The sequence below is a fragment of the Bufo bufo genome, chromosome 2, assembly GCF_905171765.1.
Source record: "Bufo bufo chromosome 2, aBufBuf1.1, whole genome shotgun sequence".
In the NCBI taxonomy this organism is placed as follows: domain Eukaryota; kingdom Metazoa; phylum Chordata; class Amphibia; order Anura; family Bufonidae; genus Bufo; species Bufo bufo.
The window spans coordinates 296,010,871-296,032,685 of NC_053390.1; the positions used below are offsets into that span (position 1 = coordinate 296,010,871).

Sequence of the window (21,815 nt, forward strand, 5' to 3'; positions counted from 1 at the left end):
AAGTTCATATACAAAAATAACTGGATAATATGCAACTGAAACACTAGGAGTCAGGGCCCTGCTCACAAGAGCTTACAATCTATGAGGAATTGGGGGTGACACATAAAGGTAGTGGATTGTGATAAGTAGGATTTGAGCCAATATAGAACAGACAGGAGTGGTGCCGGCCGATCTGCTTCGGGTTTGGGACTTCTAGAGGATCGAGTTTAGGCCAGAGGAGTTGGTGGGGGGGGAGGTTTAGGTAGCTTGATAAGCCTGCCTGTGTTTTTAAGGCACGTTTGAAGGTGGAGAAGTTGTGAATTGACCTAGTATTCCAGAGAGTAGGTGCAGCTCGAGAAAAGTCTTGAAGACGGGAGTGAGAGGTACGAATTATGGAGGCTATTAATCTTAGGTCGCTAATAGAACGGAGAGCATGAGTAGGGTGGTGGATGGAGATGAGGGAGGAGATGTATGAAGGTGCAGCACTGTGGAGAGCTGTGAGGGTGAGAAGTTTGAACTATATTCTGTGGTGGATGGGCAACCAGTGAAGTGACTGGCACAGACTAGTGGCATCAGTGTAGCGGTTGGATGGATAGATGAGCCTGGCTGCAGCATTTAGAACAGACTGAAGGGGGGAGAGTTTAGTGAGAGGGAGACCGATTAGTAATGCGTTGCAGTAGTCAAGACGAGAATGAATCAAGGCAACAACAAAAGTTTTTGCCGTTTCCACCGTAAGAAAAAAGCGGATTCTGGCGATATTCTTGAGGTGCAGACGACAAGAGCGTGTAAGGGATTAAATATGGGGAACAAAAGGATAGAGTGGAGTCAAATATGGCCCCAAGACAGCAGGCATGTTGCCCAGGAGTTATGATAGTGCTGCAGACCGAAATTGAAATATCAAGTTTAGGTGAGTTAGTAGATGGGGGAAAGACAAGAAGTTCAGTTTTTGAGAGGTTCAGTTTTAGATACAGAGAGGACATGATGTTAGAGACAGCTGCCAGACAATTACTGGTGTTTTGGAGTAAAGCAGGGGTGATGTCAGGGGATGAAGTGTATAGTTGGGTGTCGTCAGCATAGAGATGGTATCGAAAGCCAAATCTATTGTACCTCTGTATGGGGGCTGTATAGAGGGAGAAGAGTAGAGGACCTAGTACTGAGCCCTGAGGAACTCCAACATCAAGAGGAAGATGAGAAGAAGAAGAGCCAGCGAATGATACACTAAAGGAGCAGCCAGAGAGATAGGAAGAGAACCAAGAGAGAGCAGTGTCCTTAAAGGGGTTGGCCACTCTTTAAATACTCTCCACTACAGTGTGGCAGGCAGGGAAAAAATGAAGTCCCTAATATACTTCATTAACCCCTTAAGGACCTAGGACGTACCGGTACGCCCTATTTCCCGAGTCCTTAAGGACCTAGGACGTACCGGTACGCCCTATTTCCCGAGTCCTTAAGGACCGAGGACGTACCGGTACGTCCTGACTTAAAATCGGAACTCCGGCGCCGCAGGGGTTAATCGGAACGGGATTTCGGCTGAAATCATTCAGCCGGCATCCCGTAACAATGCAGGGGGGGGTCATTTGACCCCCCCGTATCGGCGATCGCAGAAAACCGCAGGTCAATTCAGACCTGCGGTTTTCTGCGTTTCCGGTCCATTCGGGTGTCCTGTGACCCGATGAACCGGAAAAAGACTGCGATCGGTGGCGTAATTATACACCACCTATCGCAGTCCGAGGATTTGGAGAGGCGGTGCTGGCCCTGGTGCTGAATGCCGCTGTCCAGGGTGCTGATTGGTGCAGGGGAGAGAGGCGCGAGATTCAAACTTCCTGCGCTCCTCTCTCCCCTCCTCTTCCTGTCCAGCACCCTGACCGTGCAGCACCGTCCAGAACGAGCTCCTGTGTCCCCCTAATCGGCATCCATCACCCTCCTGCACCCATCGCCACCCAGGTAGGTTAGGGTCAGTGAGGGAGAGGCACCGTTAGGCAGGGAAAGAAGGGAAAAGTAAGTTAGAAAAAAAAAAAAAAAAGTACTTTTATTCCAAACTTCCAAACTTCCATCTAACCCTAACCCAGACCCCTCCTGCCACTTGCCCCCCCACCCACCCCCCACCAGCCACTTCCCCCCCCCCCCCCCCACCTGCCTCCCCCCCCCACCCACCCCCCACCAGCACCCCCCACCCCCCCCCCCACCAGCACCCCCCACCCCCCACTCACCACCACTTTTTTTTTCTGCGTGCGCTGACTGGCCGGCACTTTTTAGCGTCCGTCCACTGTTAGCGCATCGCCCGCCCCACCACCCCACCGACCGCTGATCAGCGTTGTACCGCTGATCAGCAAGTTTTAACTTTTTTTTTTTCTAACACTTGCCCATTTTTTTGCCTGGACTTTTTAGTACGCGAACACCCGTTGCCCCCACACACACGCACATATAATAAAGTTTGCCACACACGCACACCTACACGCACACACACCCATGGCCCACCGGATGTTCTCGGCCGAGGAGGCATACGCCCAGATTGCCTCCGACTCTGAGAGCCCCAGTGAGGATGAGGATGACCCCACATTCCTTTTGTCATCCGCATCCTCCTCATCATCATCTGATGACGATGAGCCACCAAGGCGGCGGAGACGCCGCCAGGCGGAGCCAGGGGCCCCACATGCTAGGGATCCTGTGGCCCACCCTAGTACGAGCCGCCCTGGGGTTCGTACTGGTTTCCCGGCCCACCAAATAAGTCCACCGGAGCCCCCTGCCGATGAACTTAGCTGGTGTCCCCCAGTGGACTTTGAGCCTGAGATTCCGGATTTTGCTGGCAATCCTGGAATCCAGATTCCCACAGTGGGGTTTACTGAAATAGACTATTTTAGTTTTTTTTTCAGTAACTCACTGGTGAATCTGATGGTGGAGCAGACGAATCTGTACGCCCAACAGTTCGTCGCTCAAAACCCAGGCTCAGTTTTGGCTAGACCCGGTGGCTGGACGCCGGTCAGTGCAGCCGAAATGAGGACATTTTGGGGCCTCGTGCTGCATATGGGTCTAGTCCAAAAACCCAGTGTCAGGCAATACTGGAGTGGGGACATACTCTACCAGACCCCACTGTACAGTATGGTCATGACACGTCACCGGTTTGAGGCCATCCGGAAATGTCTGCATTATTCCGATAATGCAGCATGTCCCCCCCGAAGTGATCCTGCCTATGACCGGCTGTATAAGATACGGCCGGTCATCGATCACTTTGGGGCCACATTTCAGCAGGCCTACGTACCTGGAAGGGAGGTCGCGGTTGATGAGTCTCTCGTTGCGTTCAAGGGGAGACTCAGTTTCCGCCAATACATTCCCACAAAGCGGGCGAGGTATGGCGTGAAGCTATACAAAATTTGTGAGAGTGCCTCAGGGTACACTTACAAATTTCGTGTGTACGAGGGGCGAGATTCCCGTATTGAACCCCCAGAATGTCCCCCCACTCTGGGTGTTAGCGGGAAACTCGTGTGGGACCTTATGTACCCACTGCTGGATAATGGTTACCACTTGTACGTGGATAACTTTTATACCAGCATTCCCTTGTTCAGGTCCCTTGCCGCCAGATCCACGTTCGCTTGTGGGACCGTGCGGAAAAATCAACGCGGCCTCCCTGCCTACCCCCTCCAGGTACCTATCCCCAGGGGTGAGACCCGTGCCCTTACCAGTGGAAACCTGTTGCTGGTCAGGTATAAGGACAAGAGGGATGTCCTTATGCTGTCCACAATCCACGGTAACGGCACCACCCCTGTCCCTGTGCGAGGTACCGCGGCAACGGTCCTCAAGCCCGATTGTATCGTCGACTACAATCGGTATATGGGAGGAGTTGATCTCTCTGATCAAGTCCTCACGCCATATAACGCCATGCGCAAAACCCGGGCATGGTACAAAAAAGTTGCGGTCTACTTGGTACAGGTTGCCATGTACAACTCTTTTGTACTATCCCGAAGCGCTGGCAGCACAGGGACATTCCTCCAGTTCTATGAGGCAGTCCTCAAAGACCTGATCTTTTCGGACCGGGAAAGAGCAGGCCGGAGTACCTCGGGAATTGGAGGCGCCCGGATCGTCCCTGGCCAACACTTTCCAGGTGTGGTCCCCCATACTGGAAAGAAGGGACGAACCCAAAAAAAGTGCAGAGTGTGTCACAAGAGGGGGATACGGAAGGACACCACTACTCAATGTGACACTTGCCCCGATCATCCGGGCCTCTGCATTATCAATTGCTTCAGGGAGTATCACACTTCCATGGAGTACTAAATTTTTATAATCCTCAACAGTCCACTAGAGAACATAAAACACTATGGCTCTCAGACTTTGGAGACACGGAAACAATTTTTCTTTCCCCAAAAAATATTAGTTTTAGAGCAGGCATCCTCAAACTGCGGCCCTCCAGATGTTGTAAGACTATAACTCCCAGCATGCCCAGACAACCTACAGCCATCAGCAGGGCATGGTGGGAATTGTAGTTTTACAATATCTGGAGGGCCGCAGTTTTAGGATGCCTGCTTAGTGTCTCCAAAGTCTGAGAGCCATACATATTGGGCATCGTCGCGTGCGTAAAAGTCGTCGCTATAAAAATAACTTTTGACCAAACGCCTCGGATGAACGGTGTTAAAAATATAAAATAAAAACTGTGCCAAAACACCAATTTTTGGGCAAAATTTCAATTTGAATCCATTTTGCCGGTAATAAAGCAAGGGTTAACAGCCAAACAAAACTAAATATTTATTGCCCCGATTCTGTAGTTTGCAGAAACACCCCATATGTGGTCGTAAATGGCTATATAGCCGCACGGCAGGGCATAGAACGAAGGGAACTCCATATGGTTTCTGGAAGGCAGATTTTGATGGACAGTTTTTTTTTTGACACCATGTCCCATTAGAAGCCCCCCCTGATGTAGCCTAGACTAGAAACTCCAAAAAAGTGACCCCATCTAAGAAACTACACCCCTCAAGGTATTCAAAAGTTACTTTACAAACTATGTTAACCCTTTAGGTGTTCCACAAAACCAAATAGTGAATGTAGAAACAATTTTAGAATTACATTTTTTTGTTACATTGCCTCAAAAAAGACTAATATAGAGCAACCAAAAATCAAATTTACCCCAAAAATAGTCCCAAAACAACAACCACCTTATCCCGTAGTTTCCTAGATGGGGTCACTTTTATGGAGTTTCTACTCTAGGGGTGCATCAGGGGGCTTGAAAGGGTACATGGTGTCAATAAACCAGTCCAGCAAAATCTGCCTTCCAAAAATGACGTTCCCCTTCTTCTATGTCCTGCCGTTTAGCCAAATAGTAGTTTACGACCACATATGGGGTGTTTTTGCAAACTACAGAATCAGGGCAACCCATTTTGAGTGTTGTTTGGCAGTTAACCCTTGTTTTACTCCTGGAAAAAATTGATTATATTGGAAAATTTTCCAAAAAATAGAAATTTCAAAATTGTTTCTCCATCTGCCATTAACTCTTGTGGAACACCTAAAGGGTTAACAAAGTTTGTAAACCCAGTTTTGAATACCTTGAGGGGTGTACTTTCTTAGATGGAGTCACTTTTTTGAAATTTCTATTCTAGGGGTGCAACAGGGGGCTTCAAATGGGACATGGTATAAACAAAACCAGTCCTGCCAAATCTGCCTTCCAAAACCCATATGGTGTTCCCCTCCTTCTATGTGCTACCGTTCGGCCAAACAGTAGTTTACGACCACATATGGGGTGTTTTTGCAAACTACAGAATCAGGGCAACCCATTTTGAGTGTTGTTTGGCAGTTAACCCTTGTTTTACTCCTGGAAAAAATTGATTATATTGGAAAATTTTCCAAAAAATAGAAATTTCAAAATTGTTTCTCCATCTGCCATTAACTCTTGTGGAACACCTAAAGGGTTAACAAAGTTTGTAAACCCAGTTTTGAATACCTTGAGGGGTGTACTTTCTTAGATGGAGTCACTTTTTTGAAATTTCTATTCTAGGGGTGCAACAGGGGGCTTCAAATGGGACATGGTATAAACAAAACCAGTCCTGCCAAATCTGCCTTCCAAAACCCATATGGTGTTCCCCTCCTTCTATGTGCTACCGTTCGGCCAAACAGTAGTTTACGACCACATATGGGGTGTTTTTGCAAACTACAGAATCAGGGCAACCCATTTTGAGTGTTGTTTGGCAGTTAACCCTTGTTTTACTCCTGGAAAAAATTGATTATATTGGAAAATTTTCCAAAAAATAGAAATTTCAAAATTGTTTCTCCATCTGCCATTAACTCTTGTGGAACACCTAAAGGGTTAACAAAGTTTGTAAACCCAGTTTTGAATACCTTGAGGGGTGTACTTTCTTAGATGGAGTCACTTTTTTGAAATTTCTATTCTAGGGGTGCAACAGGGGGCTTCAAATGGGACATGGTATAAACAAAACCAGTCCTGCCAAATCTGCCTTCCAAAACCCATATGGTGTTCCCCTCCTTCTATGTGCTACCGTTCGGCCAAACAGTAGTTTACGACCACATATGGGGTGTTTTTGCAAACTACAGAATCAGGGCAACCCATTTTGAGTGTTGTTTGGCAGTTAACCCTTGTTTTACTCCTGGAAAAAATTGATTATATTGGAAAATTTTCCAAAAAATAGAAATTTCAAAATTGTTTCTCCATCTGCCATTAACTCTTGTGGAACACCTAAAGGGTTAACAAAGTTTGTAAACCCAGTTTTGAATACCTTGAGGTGTGTACTTTCTTAGATGGAGTCACTTTTTTGAAATTTCTATTCTAGGGGTGCAACAGGGGGCTTCAAATGGGACATGGTATAAACAAAACCAGTCCTGCCAAATCTGCCTTCCAAAACCCATATGGTGTTCCCCTCCTTCTATGTGCTACCGTTCGGCCAAACAGTAGTTTACGACCACATATGGGGTGTTTTTGCAAACTACAGAATCAGGGCAACCCATTTTGAGTGTTGTTTGGCAGTTAACCCTTGTTTTACTCCTGGAAAAAATTGATTATATTGGAAAATTTTCCAAAAAATAGAAATTTCAAAATTGTTTCTCCATCTGCCATTAACTCTTGTGGAACACCTAAAGGGTTAACAAAGTTTGTAAACCCAGTTTTGAATACCTTGAGGGGTGTACTTTCTTAGATGGAGTCACTTTTTTGAAATTTCTATTCTAGGGGTGCAACAGGGGGCTTCAAATGGGACATGGTATAAACAAAACCAGTCCTGCCAAATCTGCCTTCCAAAACCCATATGGTGTTCCCCTCCTTCTATGTGCTACCGTTCGGCCAAACAGTAGTTTACGACCACATATGGGGTGTTTTTGCAAACTACAGAATCAGGGCAACCCATTTTGAGTGTTGTTTGGCAGTTAACCCTTGTTTTACTCCTGGAAAAAATTGATTATATTGGAAAATTTTCCAAAAAATAGAAATTTCAAAATTGTTTCTCCATCTGCCATTAACTCTTGTGGAACACCTAAAGGGTTAACAAAGTTTGTAAACCCAGTTTTGAATACCTTGAGGGGTGTACTTTCTTAGATGGAGTCACTTTTTTGAAATTTCTATTCTAGGGGTGCAACAGGGGGCTTCAAATGGGACATGGTATAAACAAAACCAGTCCTGCCAAATCTGCCTTCCAAAACCCATATGGTGTTCCCCTCCTTCTATGTGCTACCGTTCGGCCAAACAGTAGTTTACGACCACATATGGGGTGTTTTTGCAAACTACAGAATCAGGGCAACCCATTTTGAGTGTTGTTTGGCAGTTAACCCTTGTTTTACTCCTGGAAAAAATTGATTATATTGGAAAATTTTCCAAAAAATAGAAATTTCAAAATTGTTTCTCCATCTGCCATTAACTCTTGTGGAACACCTAAAGGGTTAACAAAGTTTGTAAACCCAGTTTTGAATACCTTGAGGGGTGTACTTTCTTAGATGGAGTCACTTTTTTGAAATTTCTATTCTAGGGGTGCAACAGGGGGCTTCAAATGGGACATGGTATAAACAAAACCAGTCCTGCCAAATCTGCCTTCCAAAACCCATATGGTGTTCCCCTCCTTCTATGTGCTACCGTTCGGCCAAACAGTAGTTTACGACCACATATGGGGTGTTTTTGCAAACTACAGAATCAGGGCAACCCATTTTGAGTGTTGTTTGGCAGTTAACCCTTGTTTTACTCCTGGAAAAAATTGATTATATTGGAAAATTTTCCAAAAAATATAAATTTCAAAATTGTTTCTCCATCTGCCATTAACTCTTGTGGAACACCTAAAGGGTTAACAAAGTTTGTAAACCCAGTTTTGAATACCTTGAGGGGTGTAGTTTCTAGAATGGGGTCATTTTTGGGAGGTTTCTATTATCTAAGCCTCACAATATGACTTCAAACCTGAACTGGTCCATAAAAAGTGGGATTTTGAAGATTTCTGAAAATTTCAAAATTTGCTTCTAAACTTCTAAGCCTTGTAACATCCCCAAAAAATAAAATATCATTCCCAAAACAATTCAAGCATGAAGTAGACATATGGGGAATGTAAAGTCATCACAATTTTTGGGGGTATTACTATGTATTACAGAGGTAGAGAAACTGAAAATTTGAAATTTGCTAATTTTTCAAAATTTACGGTAAAAATTGTATTTTTTTATGCAAAAAAATTAACTTTTTTGACCCAATTTTAGCAGTGTCATGAAGTACAATATGTGACGAAAAAACAATCTCAGAACGGCCTGGGTAAGTCAAAGCGTTTTAAAGTTATGAGCACTTAAAGTGACACTGGTCAGATTTGCAAAAAATGGCCTGGTCCTTAAGGTGAAAATGAGCCTGGTCCTTAAGGTGAAAATGAGCCCGGTCCTTAAGGGGTTAAACACATCTGCCTGCTTCTCTTTCAGTTATAAGCCGCTCCCCCTCAGCCCAGCTCTACCTTGCAGCTGAGTTCGTCCATGGCTGCACGCAACATGGAGGAGCTTAAGAGGAAGCTCGTCCATGCGCATGTGCAGTCTGCTCCTGTCAGTGGTCGGCTCCCTGCTGCCCGCTCCAACTCCGACAGGAATCAGCTGCTTGTTCCCGATCTCTACAAACCGCTGATTCCTGTCAGAAGCTGGCTGTAATAAAAACCTTCAGAGTCCCTACTGCAGAAGCTACTTAGTCAATCCCCATCCCCCCTGCACTATCACCACACAGCCGACCCGCTAAGCCACGCCCACTGGTTCCATTAGTCCACGCCCCCACAACCAACAGGGAAAGCAGGACATCTAGCCAGGAACTATGATTTTATGTGTGTGTGTGTGTATATATATATACACACACACACACACAAACATCGCGTCCACATGGGTGAATAATCTTTTTTCTATTTTCATCTAATGAGAGTGCTGTTTTGCTATATATATATATATATATACACACACACACACATATTTATATACAAAATATAACACACGTGTTTAATATATTTGTGTATATACATTGCGGTCCGCAATGCATGGGCACTGACCGTGTGTGTATGTATCTATATGTATGTGTGTATGTATTTGAATATACATACACATGTGTAAATATATGTATATAAATATGTATATATACATATATTTACACACGTGTGTGTGTGTATACATTGCAATGCATGTGCGCCGACAGCGTGTCCACTGTCTGCAGACATGAACCCATTCATTTAAATGGGGTCTGCAATCTGCATCCGCCAGAACTTTTTCGCAGTGCGGAGGCAGGGACAGAAAACCCATGGATGCACTCCATAAGTTTCCGATCTGTGCTTCCATTCCAGACCACACCGTATCTTTCGGATTTCAGACTCATCACTTGATACAGTGCGCACACGGCTGGTGCCTGTATATTGCAGCCCCCCTGTTCGCTGGCCACAATACAGGCACAGGCAGGCTATGGTCATGTGCATGAGGCCTAAAGCCATACCTCCTTCCAGTATCCGGCAGGACAGTCCCGGATTTCAGTGGCGGTCCTGGTACGGGGGAGGTATGTCGAAAATGGATCAGTTTTGCCCTAATGCATTCTGAATGGAAAAGGATCCACTCAGAATGCATCAGCTTGCCTCCGATCAGTCACCATTCCGCTTTGGAGGCGGACACCAAAACGCTGTCCGCCTGATTAAACTGAGCCAAACGGATCCGTCCTGGCACACAATGTAAGTCAATGGGGACGGATCAGTTTTCTCTGGCACAATAGAAAACGGATCCGTCCCCCACTTACTTTCAATGGTGTTCAAGATGGATCCGTTATGGTTATAGAAGACCTAATACAAATGGATCCGTTTATGACGGATGCATGCGGTTATATTATGGTAACAGAACCGTTTTTGCAGATCCATGATGGATCTGCAAAAAACAGAAGTGTGAAAGTAGCCTTGGGCACGTAGTGTCCCTCTTCCTTCTATTCTAAAGTTGGAAGGTATGCTAAAGCACTGATGAAATGACACCTAATGTGCTGTTGTCACTATGGCATCACAAGTAGGCAAAGATGTCATGTGACTGCTCCCCTGGAGATGCTTTGCTGTGATGCATGCTGGGATTTTTACTTTCACTTTGCAGCTGCTCCGCCCACACAGCCTCTCATTAATGGGAGCATGCTATGCTAAATGCAGTAGAAAAATGATATATATACAGTATATCTGTCATGATTCAAATTCCTCTTGGCTTTAGTTATTGTCTGGGGCACTTTATTTGTTTTTATACTTATGGTGGCCAACCCCTTTAAGGCCAATTGAGTGGAGTATGGTGAGGAGGAGTTTATGGTCTACGGTATCGAACGCTGCAGAGAGATCCAACAGAATCCGTAGAGAATAGTCACCATTTCTTTTTGCTGTTAGGAGATCGTTAGACACTTTAGTAAGGGCAGTTTCTGTAGAGTGAAGAGGGCGGAAGGCAGATTGTAATGGGTCAAGAAGAGAGTTTGCAGAGAGATGGCTTATTAAGCGAGACGTTCAAGGAGTTTAGAGATGAAGGGGAGGTTAGAAACAGGTTGGTAGTTAGCAGCACAGGTCGGGTCAAGAGATGGTTTCTTTAGTAGTGGGGTAATAATAGAGTGTTTGAAAGGGGAGGGAAAGATACCAGAAGAGAGAGAGGTTAAAAATTGTAGTTAGGTGAGTGATGACAGCCGGGGAGAGGGACTGGAGGAGGTGTGATGGAATAGGATCACTGCTACAGGTTGTGGGTCGAGAAGAAGAGAGAAGCCTAGAAACTTCTTCCTCTGTTATAGGGTGAAAAAAGGAGAGAGAGCATGTGGAGGAATTGGAGGGAGGAAGATTGAAATTATTTGGGGATAAAAATATACATTATGTGACTGGGAATAATTTTTACAATAAAGAATTGTCCAAGATAATGCAAAATCTCAGACAAGGCCGCCAGTAGCCAGCATATTATACTTACCCCTCCTGATGTGGTCCTCCTAGTGCTGTTCGTTTCCAAACTGCAGTGGTGATTCTTCCATTGCTACCCATTATAGGGCAGGAACGCAGCTCTGCAAAAGTAAAGATGCCATCCTCTGGGAGCAGTCGAACAGTGAGCGGGATCACACCCCTCATCCCTGTTCCTGTCAGGCTGCTCAGCCATGACAGAGGAACACATCAATACTACCTATTGCAGAGAGTTCCTGCTCTAGAAGGCTGAGTTCATATAACCATTTAGCTTTCTGTTCTTCTGATCCATCAGGAGAAAAAAAAAAAAACGGATAATGTTGCATCAGTTGCCATCCGTTTTTTTTTTTAGACAGGAAAAAGTGTACTTCTTTATCAGTCCAAAAAAAAAAAAAAAAGATCTCGGGCTACTTTCACACTGCCATTTCAGGGTCCGCCTGCGAGATCCGTTTCAAGCGGCCCCAAACGGATCAGTTTAGCCCCAATGCATTCTGAATGGATGCGGATCCATTCAGAATGCATCAGTTTGGCTCCGTTCCGCCTCCATTCCACTCTGGAGGCGGACACCGCCTGGCGGTGCAGAGCCATACGGATCCGTCCTGACTTACAATGCAAGTCAATACATTGACACAATATTGGTGCAATTGTAAACGGATCCGTCCCCCATTGACTTTCAATGTAAAGTCAGGACGGATCCGTTTGACTTACACTTAGACTTTTTTTGACCAAGTGTATGCAGACAGATCTGTACTGAACGGATACCATCGTTTGCATTTATAGGTGCAGATCAGTCTGTGCAGATACCAGACAGATCCGCACCTAGCGCAGGTGTGAAAGTAGCCTCAGACGGAAATGGCTCAAACTTATGCAACAGGATCTTTTTTTTTTTTTTTTTACAGGATCCTGTTTTTTTGTTTTTTTCCCTTTTCATTGATCAGAAGAACGGAAAGCTAAATGGTTATGTGAACTCAGCCTAATTGATAACACTGGAGTGATCACACATGAGATATGCTGTCAGGCTGAGTGTGAAGGGACTGCACTGCTGGAGCACAGGCCTCACCCCCTTCCCCCAAGTAGACGCAGAAATGGAGGCAACCTGTCCTAGTTACATTCTAGGATGGGTTGCTGGAGGCCATGTTGAGAACATGCCCCAAGAAACCCTTTAAATGTAGTTCTTTGTGTAAAGGTAGTGTGTGTATTTCATACTGCATGTGGTTCCTGGTAGTGTCCATTTCACCATACAGAGTTTTCTTCAATATGTAAATGAGTGCTTCTGTACACCCAGAGGAAGGCCAGTAGCCCCCTCGGTGCACTTCAGCATTGCCGTATTCCATGTATTCTTCCCTTGACTGACAGGCATCAGCATCCTTACACCTGGCCCTGTAGTAACTCGCCATGGGCCACAATTGGTGCATGTGCAGAAAGCATATATTTTCAGTGCAGTTTTGCTAAGAACCATCGGCCCACATTTACTATGGTGCGTGAATTTTGGCTTAGGGCTCATGCAGACAAATGTAAGGGTCCCGTGCCCCATAAACTCCGTATCACGGATGCACATCCATTGACTTGAATAGGTCCACGATCCACAAGATATGGCCAAAGACCGGAAATGTTGTGTCCGAGCGGAGGCACAGATCAGAAGACATGTCCTATCTTTTGCCGTATCTTACGGATTGCAGACCCATTCAAGTCAATGGGTCTGCATCCATGATATGGAGTGCACACAACCAGTGCCTATGCATTGCGGACTGCTATTTGCGGTCTGCAGCACAGGCACGGGGCCTCTGCATGAGCCCTTATTGTGCGCCAAAATCTGGGTATATTTGGTGCAAAATGCTGCACTAAATTTTAAACAAAGCAAATGAACCAAAAGAATCCACTGTCCTTTACTAGCCAAGGGTTGTGGCTTTACCGGTAAGAGCTGTGAATTGACATAGGTTGTTTTGCGACAAGATTTTGGTACAAAATGCGGACGTGTGTTGTCAGTGTTTTCCACTGGCAGCACACATACCCATTGACTTATGTGTCTGTTCACACATCAGTATTTTTTATTTTTTTTACTGAGTTAATGAAAATAAATTAACCACCTCAGCCCCCATAGCTTAAACACCCTGAAAGACCAGGCCACTTTTTACACTTCTGACCTACACTACTTTCACCGTTTATTGCTCGGTCATGCAACTTACCACCCAAATGAATTTTACCTCCTTTTCTTCTCACTAATAGAGCTTTCATTTGGTGGTATTTCATTGCTGCTGACATTTTTACTTTTTTTGTTATTAATCGAAATTTTAACGATTTTTTTGCAAAAAATGACATTTTTCACTTTCAGTTGTAAAATTTAGCAAAAAAAACGACATCCATATATAAATTTTGCTCTAAATTTATTGTTCTACATGTCTTTGTTAAAAAAAAATTGTTTGGGTAAAAAAAAAATGGTTTGGGTAAAAGTTATAGCGTTTACAGACTATGGTACAAAAATGTGAATTTCCGCTTTTTGAAGCAGCTCTGACTTTCTGAGCACCTGTCATGTTTCCTGAGGTTCTACAATGCCCAGACAGTACAAACACCCCACAAATGACCCCATTTCGGAAAGTAGACACCCTAAGGTATTCGCTGATGGGCATAGTGAGTTCATAGAACTTTTTATTTTTTGTCACAAGTTAGCGGAAAATGATGATTTTTTTAAATTTTTTTTTCTTACAAAGTCTCATATTCCACTAACTTGTGACAAAAAATAAAAACTTCCATGAACTCACTATGCCCATCAGCGAATACCTTGGGGTGTCTTCTTTCCAAAATGGGGTCACTTGTGGGGTAGTTATACTGCCCTGGCATTCTAGGGGCCCAAATGTGTGGTAAGGAGTTTGAAATCAAATTCTGTAAAAAATGGCCGGTGAAATCCGAAAGGTGCTCTTTGGAATGTGGGCCCCTTTGCCCACCTAGGCTGCAAAAAAGTGTCACACATGTGGTATCTCCATATTCAGGAGAAGTTGGGGAATGTGTTTTGGGATGTCATTTTACATATACCCATGCTGGGTGAGAGAAATATCTTGGCAAAAGACAACTTTTCCCATTTTTTTTATACAAAGTTGTCTTTTGCCAAAATATTTCTCTCACCCAGCATGGGTATATGTAAAATGACACCCCAAAACACATTCCCCAACTTCTCCTGAATACGGGGATACCAGATGTGTGAAACTTTTTTGCAGCCTAGGTGGGCAAAGGGGCCCACATTCCAAAGAGCACCTTTCGGATTTCACCGGCCATTTTTTACAGAATTTGATTTCAAACTCCTTACCACACATTTGGGGCCCTAGAATGCCAGGGCAGTATAACTACCCCACAAGTGACCCCATTTTGGAAAGAAGACACCCCAAGGTATTCGCTGATGGGCATAGTGAGTTCATGGAAGTTTTTATTTTTTGTCACAAGTTAGTGGAATATGAGACTTTGTAAGAAAAAAAAAAAATCATCATTTTCCATTAACTTGTGACAAAAAATATAAAATTCTAGGAACTCGCCATGCCCCTCACGGAATACCTTGGGGTGTCTTCTTTCCAAAATGGGATCACTTGTGGGGTAGTTATACTGCCCTGGCATTTTCCAGGGGCCCTAATGTGTGGTAAGTAGGTAAATGACCTGTGAAATCCTAAAGGTGCTCTTTGGAATGTGGGCCCCTTTGCCCACTTAGGCTGCAAAAAAGTGTCACACATGTGGTATCTCCGTATTCAGGAGAAGTTGGGGAATGTGTTTTGGGGTGTCATTTTACATATACCCATGCTGGGTGAGAGAAATATCTTGGCAAAAGACAACTTTTTCCATTTTTTTTATACAAAGTTGGCATTTGACCAAGATATTTCTCTCACCCAGCATGGGTATATGTAAAATGACACCCCAAAACACATTCCCCAACTTCTCCTGAGTACGGCGATACCAGATGTGTGACACTTTTTTGCAGCCTAGATGCGCAAAGGTGCCCAAATTCCTTTTAGGAGGGCATTTTTAGACATTTGGATCCCAGACTTCTTCTCACGCTTTGGGGCCCCTAAAATGCCAGGGCAGTATAAATACCCCACATGTGACCCCATTTTGGAAAGAAGACACCCCAAGGTATTCAATGAGGGGCATGGCGAGTTCATAGATTTTTTTTTTTTTTGGCACAAGTTAGCGGAAATTGATATTTCTTTTTTTTTTCTCACAAAGTCTCCCTTTCCGCTAACTTGGGACAAAAATGTCAATCTTTCATGGACTCAATATGCCCCTCACGGAATACCTGGGGGTGTCTTCTTTCCGAAATGGGGTCAGATGTGGGGTATTTATACTGCCCTGGCATTCTAGGTGCCCTAAAGCGTGAGAAGAAGTCTGGAATATAAATGTCTAAAAAAATTTACGCATTTGGATTCCGTGAGGGGTATGGTGAGTTCATGTGAGATTTTATTTTTTGACACAAGTTAGTGGAATATGAGACTTTGTAAGAAAAAAAATAATAATTTCCGCTAACTTGGGCCAAAAAAATGTCTCAATAGAGCCTTACAGGAGGGTGATCAATGACAGGGGGGTGATCAATGACAGGGGGGTGATCAGGGAGTCTATATGGGGTGATCACCCCCCTGTCATTGATCACCCCCCTATAAGGCTCCATTCAGATGTCCGTATGTGTTTTGCGGATCCGATCCATGTATCAGTGGATCCGTAAAAATCATACGGACATCTGAATGCAGCCTGACAGGGGGGTGATCAATGACAGGGGGGTGATCAGGGAGTCTATATGGGGTGATCACCCCCCTGTCATTGATCACCCCCCTATAAGGCTCCATTCAGATGTCCGTATGTGTTTTGCGGATCCGATCTATGTATCAGTGGATCCGTAAAAATCATACGGACATCTGAATGCAGCCTGACAGAGGGTGATCAATGACAGGGGGGTGATCAATGACAGGGGGGTGACCAGGGAGTCTATATGGGGTGATCACCCCCCTGTAAGGCTCCATTCAGATGTCCGTATGTGTTTTGCGGATCCGATCCATGTATCAGTGGATCCGTAAAAATCATACGGACATCTGAATGCAGCCTTACAGGGGGGTGATCAATGACAGGGGGGTGATCAATGACAGGGGGGTGATCAGGGAGTCTATATGGGGTGATCACCTCCGTCATTGATCACTCCTCTGTAAGGCTCCATTCAGACGTCCGTATGTGTTTTGCGGATCCGATCCATCTATCAGTGGATCCGTAAAATTCATACGGACGTCTGAATGCAGCCTTACAGGGGGGGTGATCAATGACAGGGGGGGTGATCAGAGAGTCTATATGGGGTGATCACCTCCGTCATTGATCCCTCCCCTGTAAGGCTCCATTCAGACGTCCGTATGTGTTTTGCGGATCCGATCCATCTATCAGTGGATCCGTAAAATTCATACGGACGTCTGAATGCAGCCTTACAGGGGGGTGATCAATGACAGGGGGGGTGATCAGAGAGTCTATATGGGGTGATCACCTCCGTCATTGATCCCTCCCCTGTAAGGCTCCATTCAGACGTCCGTATGTGTTTTGCGGATCCGATCCATCTATCAGTGGATCCGTAAAATTCATACGGACCTCTGAATGGAGCCTTACAGGGGGTTATCAATGACAGGGGGGTGATCAGGGAGTCTATATGGGGTGATCAGGGGTGAATAAGGGGTTAATAAGTGACAGGGGGGGTGTAGTGTAGTGTAGTGGTGGTTGGTGCTACTTTACTGAGCTACCTGTGTCCTCTGGTGGTCGATCCAAACAAAGGGGACCACCAGAGGACCAGGTAGCAGGTATATTAGACGCTGTTATCATAACAGCGTCTAATATACCTGTTAGGGGTTAAAAAAATCACATCTCCAGCCTGCCAGCGAACGATCGCCGCTGGCAGGCTGGAGATCCACTCTCTTACCTTCCGTTCCTGTGAGCGCGCGCGCCTGTGTGCGCGCGTTCACAGGAAATCCCGTGTCTCACGAGATGACGCACGGATGCGTCCAGGAGGAATGAATCAACCACCTTCAGGACGCATCCGTGCGTTAGGCGGTCGGGAGGTGGTTAAAGAGACATGCACTACTTTCTTCCGTGATGTGGACCACACCCATTATAGTCTATGGGTTCATGAAAAAAAAAAAAAGACAACACGGATGGCATGTTTGGTCTGTTTTTCACTAACCACTAATAGGAGATGCTTTGGAAATTAACTTTGAGCCTAGGAGTGTCAGTGGAATACGGATGACACACAGAGGGCAAAAAGCGGACACGGACCAAACATGGATGAAACGTACAGATTTTTTCACGGACACGGAAATGTGAACGAGGCCTTAGGCAAAAGTGTCTAGCCAAGCTCCAAATGTATTAAGCCTCATTCACACGTCAGTGATTTCCATCAGTGATTGTGAGCCAAAACCAGGATTGGAGACTCCACAGATATATAAGGGAAAGATCTGCATCATTTCTGTGTTTACAGCCGCACCTGGTTTTGGCTAAAAATCACTGATGGAAATCACTGACCGAACACCGACTGTGTGAATGAGGCTTTACAGAGTGTCAGCCACTGATCTGGTGCATTGTTAGGGCTCTTTCACGTGAGCGGATGCCGTGCGGGTAATCTGCTGCGTGAAAGACAGCCAAGCCCCGTTCCGGACAGCAGAGACACGGAGCAGTAACATGACTGATAATGCTCCGTGGCTCTCATCTTTTTACTACAAAATCACAGAGAGATTAAGTTGTCCCCGTGATTTTGTAGTAAAAAGGTCACAGAGAGGCACAGAGCATTATCAGTCATGTTACTGCTCGGTGTCTCTGCTGTCCGGAACGGGGCTTGGCTCTCTTTCACGCAGCGGATTCCACGCATGGGATCCGCTCGTGTCCTTAGACTGCTTATCTACATTTACGCTGACTATTAAAAAGTTAATCCTGGTAAATTCTACCCCTTATGTTTGCTATAATACAAATCACTGAGCAGTGATAAATGGGGTGCAGTACCGTTTTCATGGACTGTGTCTGTCATTAGCCTCATTACATGACCCTTTTTATAATCTCATGCAAACCATTAGATCACTGATAATCTGGATTAAGATTATACACTTGCCAGCTGCTGTTTACCATGGGCTGAAGTAATATAACATTATGTGCATACATTTTTGACATATCACTTATGTGCTGGCTAACTTTTTGATACAACATGGAGCTATACAGAATGGGGGTGATTTATCAAGCCCTACACTCCAGGATTCCGTGTTTACAAAGTCGCAAAAAGTGGGCTTTGATGAGTTTTTTTAATTGTGCAAAAATTCACTTCTTCTGTTTTTAAATCATTCGTGCCAGTTTTAAAAGGGGGTGTAGCTATCTAGGTTAATGAGGTGTAGGCCAGATTTAAGAAATGAAAGTGGATGGATACAGACCCATTCACTTCAAAAGATGCGGACAGCACTCCGTGTGCTTTCCGCATCCGTTGCGCCGTTCCGTGGTCCGCAAAAAAAATATGTCCGTTTTGCGGAAAAGAATAGGCAGTTATATTAATGGCTGTCCGTGCCGTTCCGCAAACTGCGGAACACACACAGATGCCATCCGTGTTTTGCGGACCGCAAAACACACAACGGTCGTGTGCATGAGGCCTAATACAGATATAGAATACATCCAAACATGGAAGTGAGAACCCAACCTTACTAATTCTGTAAGGTTTAGAAAGTGTAAACTTTCACTAGGCAGTCTAAAAATGCAGCCCATTTATCAGTGGCGGATGCTGAGGTCCAGTCTAGTTTATGCCACATATTAGTTGGCTTAACTTTGTGCCAAAACTATGCGTCAAAAATTTGGCACAGTGCTGCATCTGAAAATCCATCCCTTACCTACAAAGCTGTGCCCACTTGTTGGATGCGACAGAAAAAGTGCCTAAAACCTTTAATAAATGTGGTGTAAGGCATGTATGCCAGACACCTGACACATATGCAATAGTAACTCTGTCCTGTTGAGTGGATTTGTTCCATCACGTTCTGTCTGCACTGGTTCTTATATAAAGGAGGCCCATGTTACCCATCGTGAACTCATGTCAAAGGATACAGTTTTCATCACCCTGAGCGTTGCGTGGGGGTCCAGGCATATTCAGCAAAACTAGTTTAGCATCATGAGATTTGTTGACAATGACTTCATTTAATTTAACAGCCGTGTGCATGCGCCGGACATTTGATTGATCCCTACAAAAAAGCAAAAACAAAAAATCTATGAGAATCAGACCAATCCACATAGAAAGCTGCCTAATGCACAAGCATATTTATTCTCTTACGGACGCATGCTGAGTAAGTCCTGGAAACTGGGCATCTGCTTGCTTTGGGCTACACGCACAGATTGGTGTTTGTCTTTGGTCCATGTCATATGTACTCTCTCTGGGGCAGCGTCCGTTTCATCATCATCATCGGAGCCCACACTTGTCAGACGCAGCATGGAATTTCTGTCCTTCACTAACTGGGCCTAAAAGTAGAATAGAGACGTCTCACAAACTCTTAGTTATCATTAACTTCCTACCAGGCTTGTATGAACATTTTTGGCCACAGTCACGAAATAAACATGCACTCGGCAGTCCTTCACTGTAGTACAGGCTATGGGCCCTCCCTGTTGACATGAATTTCCACTGAACACATACCATACACAGGATTTTGCTTAACCCCCCCCCTACTAACCAAGTGATTGTTTTCTCTTTCGTGCTCCAAAAGCTATCATTTTTTTATTTTTCCATCGATAGAACCGTATTAGTCCTTGTATTTTGTGGGACAAGTTATAGTTTTTAATGGCACCATTTTGGGATGCACAACTTCATATCCCATGCACTGCTGAAGGATGCGCTTAATTTATGATGAGGTACAGGCCTCGACAGTCTGTGCGCCTAAACAGAAACCTATAACCGCTCCGTAAAAAGTTAAAAATTAAACGAGTTTGCGAATTTTTAATAACACTTTTTATTTTTACTACTTTTGCACAATAAAAAACCATTTTTATTTGTGCGGGACGACTTGTACTTTTCATTGCCATCACTGTAGGGTACATAACACTTTTTGATTGCTATTTATTTTGTTTGTTCTGGTGGAGAATAAGCAAACAAAACAGCAATACTGGTGTTTTTTTTACCAAGTTTATCGTACGGGATAAATTACATGATAATTGAGTAGTGCGGGTCATTACGGAAGCTGCGATACCAAATATATGGAGGGAATTTTATTTTAGCAGTTTAATCGATTGAAATGCTTTTCCATGTTAAAATGCTTTATTTTTGCATAATGGTTACATTAGCGTCAATGGAATTACATTACTGTTAGAAAGTCATTCTCTTCCACTCCAGCAGGTCTAATGTAACACTTTGTGGATATTGCATTTCATCCTAATTTCCTATCTCCTCGCATGTGTGACACCATTACTCAAATCTGGCCACAAATTCTACAGAAGCGGAGGACATGAAATGGACAGAAAAATTCCCACCTCTCGTTCTCTATCCGTTTTCGAAAGTCGCATTTGCCGCAGCATCTGTGATCGCTGCTCCATCATAAGTGTCCGCTCGTATGTATAGGCTGAAATGTCACTGTCATGCTGTATAAGGTAGAGGATTCAATCAGATTGGACATTTGTAGGTTTCCTGCTATTAGGTTTAGTTTTCTTTCTTACTCACCATCTCCACTACCTCCACGTCGGCCTGAATACGTAAGTGGTAGAGGAAGGTGGCCAAATCTTTCTTCATCTGTATGCTGTTATCCTCCATTTGGGCCACAGTGAAAATACGGATCTTGCACTTTCGCCACGCCTGGTCAGGTTATACCACATTAATACAAAGGTAAAAATAAATTAAAAATAAATACCTTTTCATTACCCGAAGTGACCCTCAGACGTGAGCATCACATAGCACATGCACAAGTGCTGGATTTCTTAGAGATTTAGGAACAAGTTATGCACAGAAATCAGTGTAAAATGTGCCCCTCACTCATGTGAACCGGGTTTCTGGAAACAATGGTCCACATTTACTAGTGTGAGTACCTAGATTTTGGCATACAGTATTTTTGGTACTATAAGATGCACCTTTTCCCCCCAAAAGTGAGGGAAAAGTGGTGGTAAGTCTTATAGTCTGAATGCTAATGTTTGCTTCCAGTGTGTGAGTGTGGTTTAATGGAAACGGGCATGGCCTAATACAGTGGTGGCGAACCTATGGCACGGGTGCCAGAGGCGGCACTCAGAGCCCTCTCTGTGGGCACCCACACTCTGAAAAAAGTCTAAGGCATGCCAGTATGCCTAACACTTTTTCTGCCATTCATCAGCGCAGGCGCGCTATGAACAGCACAGGCAGCACACAGAATGTAGGCAGGCTATCATAGATAAATGATAAAGTACATAAAATATATTTTATATTGGACTGTGGTATTCAGGGTAAATTGCCGTGTTGGCACTTTGCGATAAATAAGTGGGTTTTGGGTT

General features: G+C 44.5%; 1 protein-coding gene across 4 annotated transcripts in view; it reads right to left on the reverse strand.

Annotated features, from left to right (window-relative positions):
* SLC12A6 (solute carrier family 12 member 6) overlaps positions 1 to 21,815 on the reverse strand; it is an 80,048-nt gene that overhangs the window by 1,015 nt on the left and 57,218 nt on the right. For all 4 annotated transcript variants that reach the window (XM_040416769.1, XM_040416771.1, XM_040416770.1 and 1 more), the window contains 4 exons: positions 21,019 to 21,150; positions 20,832 to 20,939; positions 19,645 to 19,829; positions 19,422 to 19,555 (listed from right to left, as the gene is read on the reverse strand). In XM_040416769.1, the coding sequence (XP_040272703.1) occupies positions 19,422 to 19,555; positions 19,645 to 19,829; positions 20,832 to 20,939; positions 21,019 to 21,150 (559 nt within the window). The remainder of the gene's footprint in view (positions 1 to 19,421; positions 19,556 to 19,644; positions 19,830 to 20,831; positions 20,940 to 21,018; positions 21,151 to 21,815) is intronic.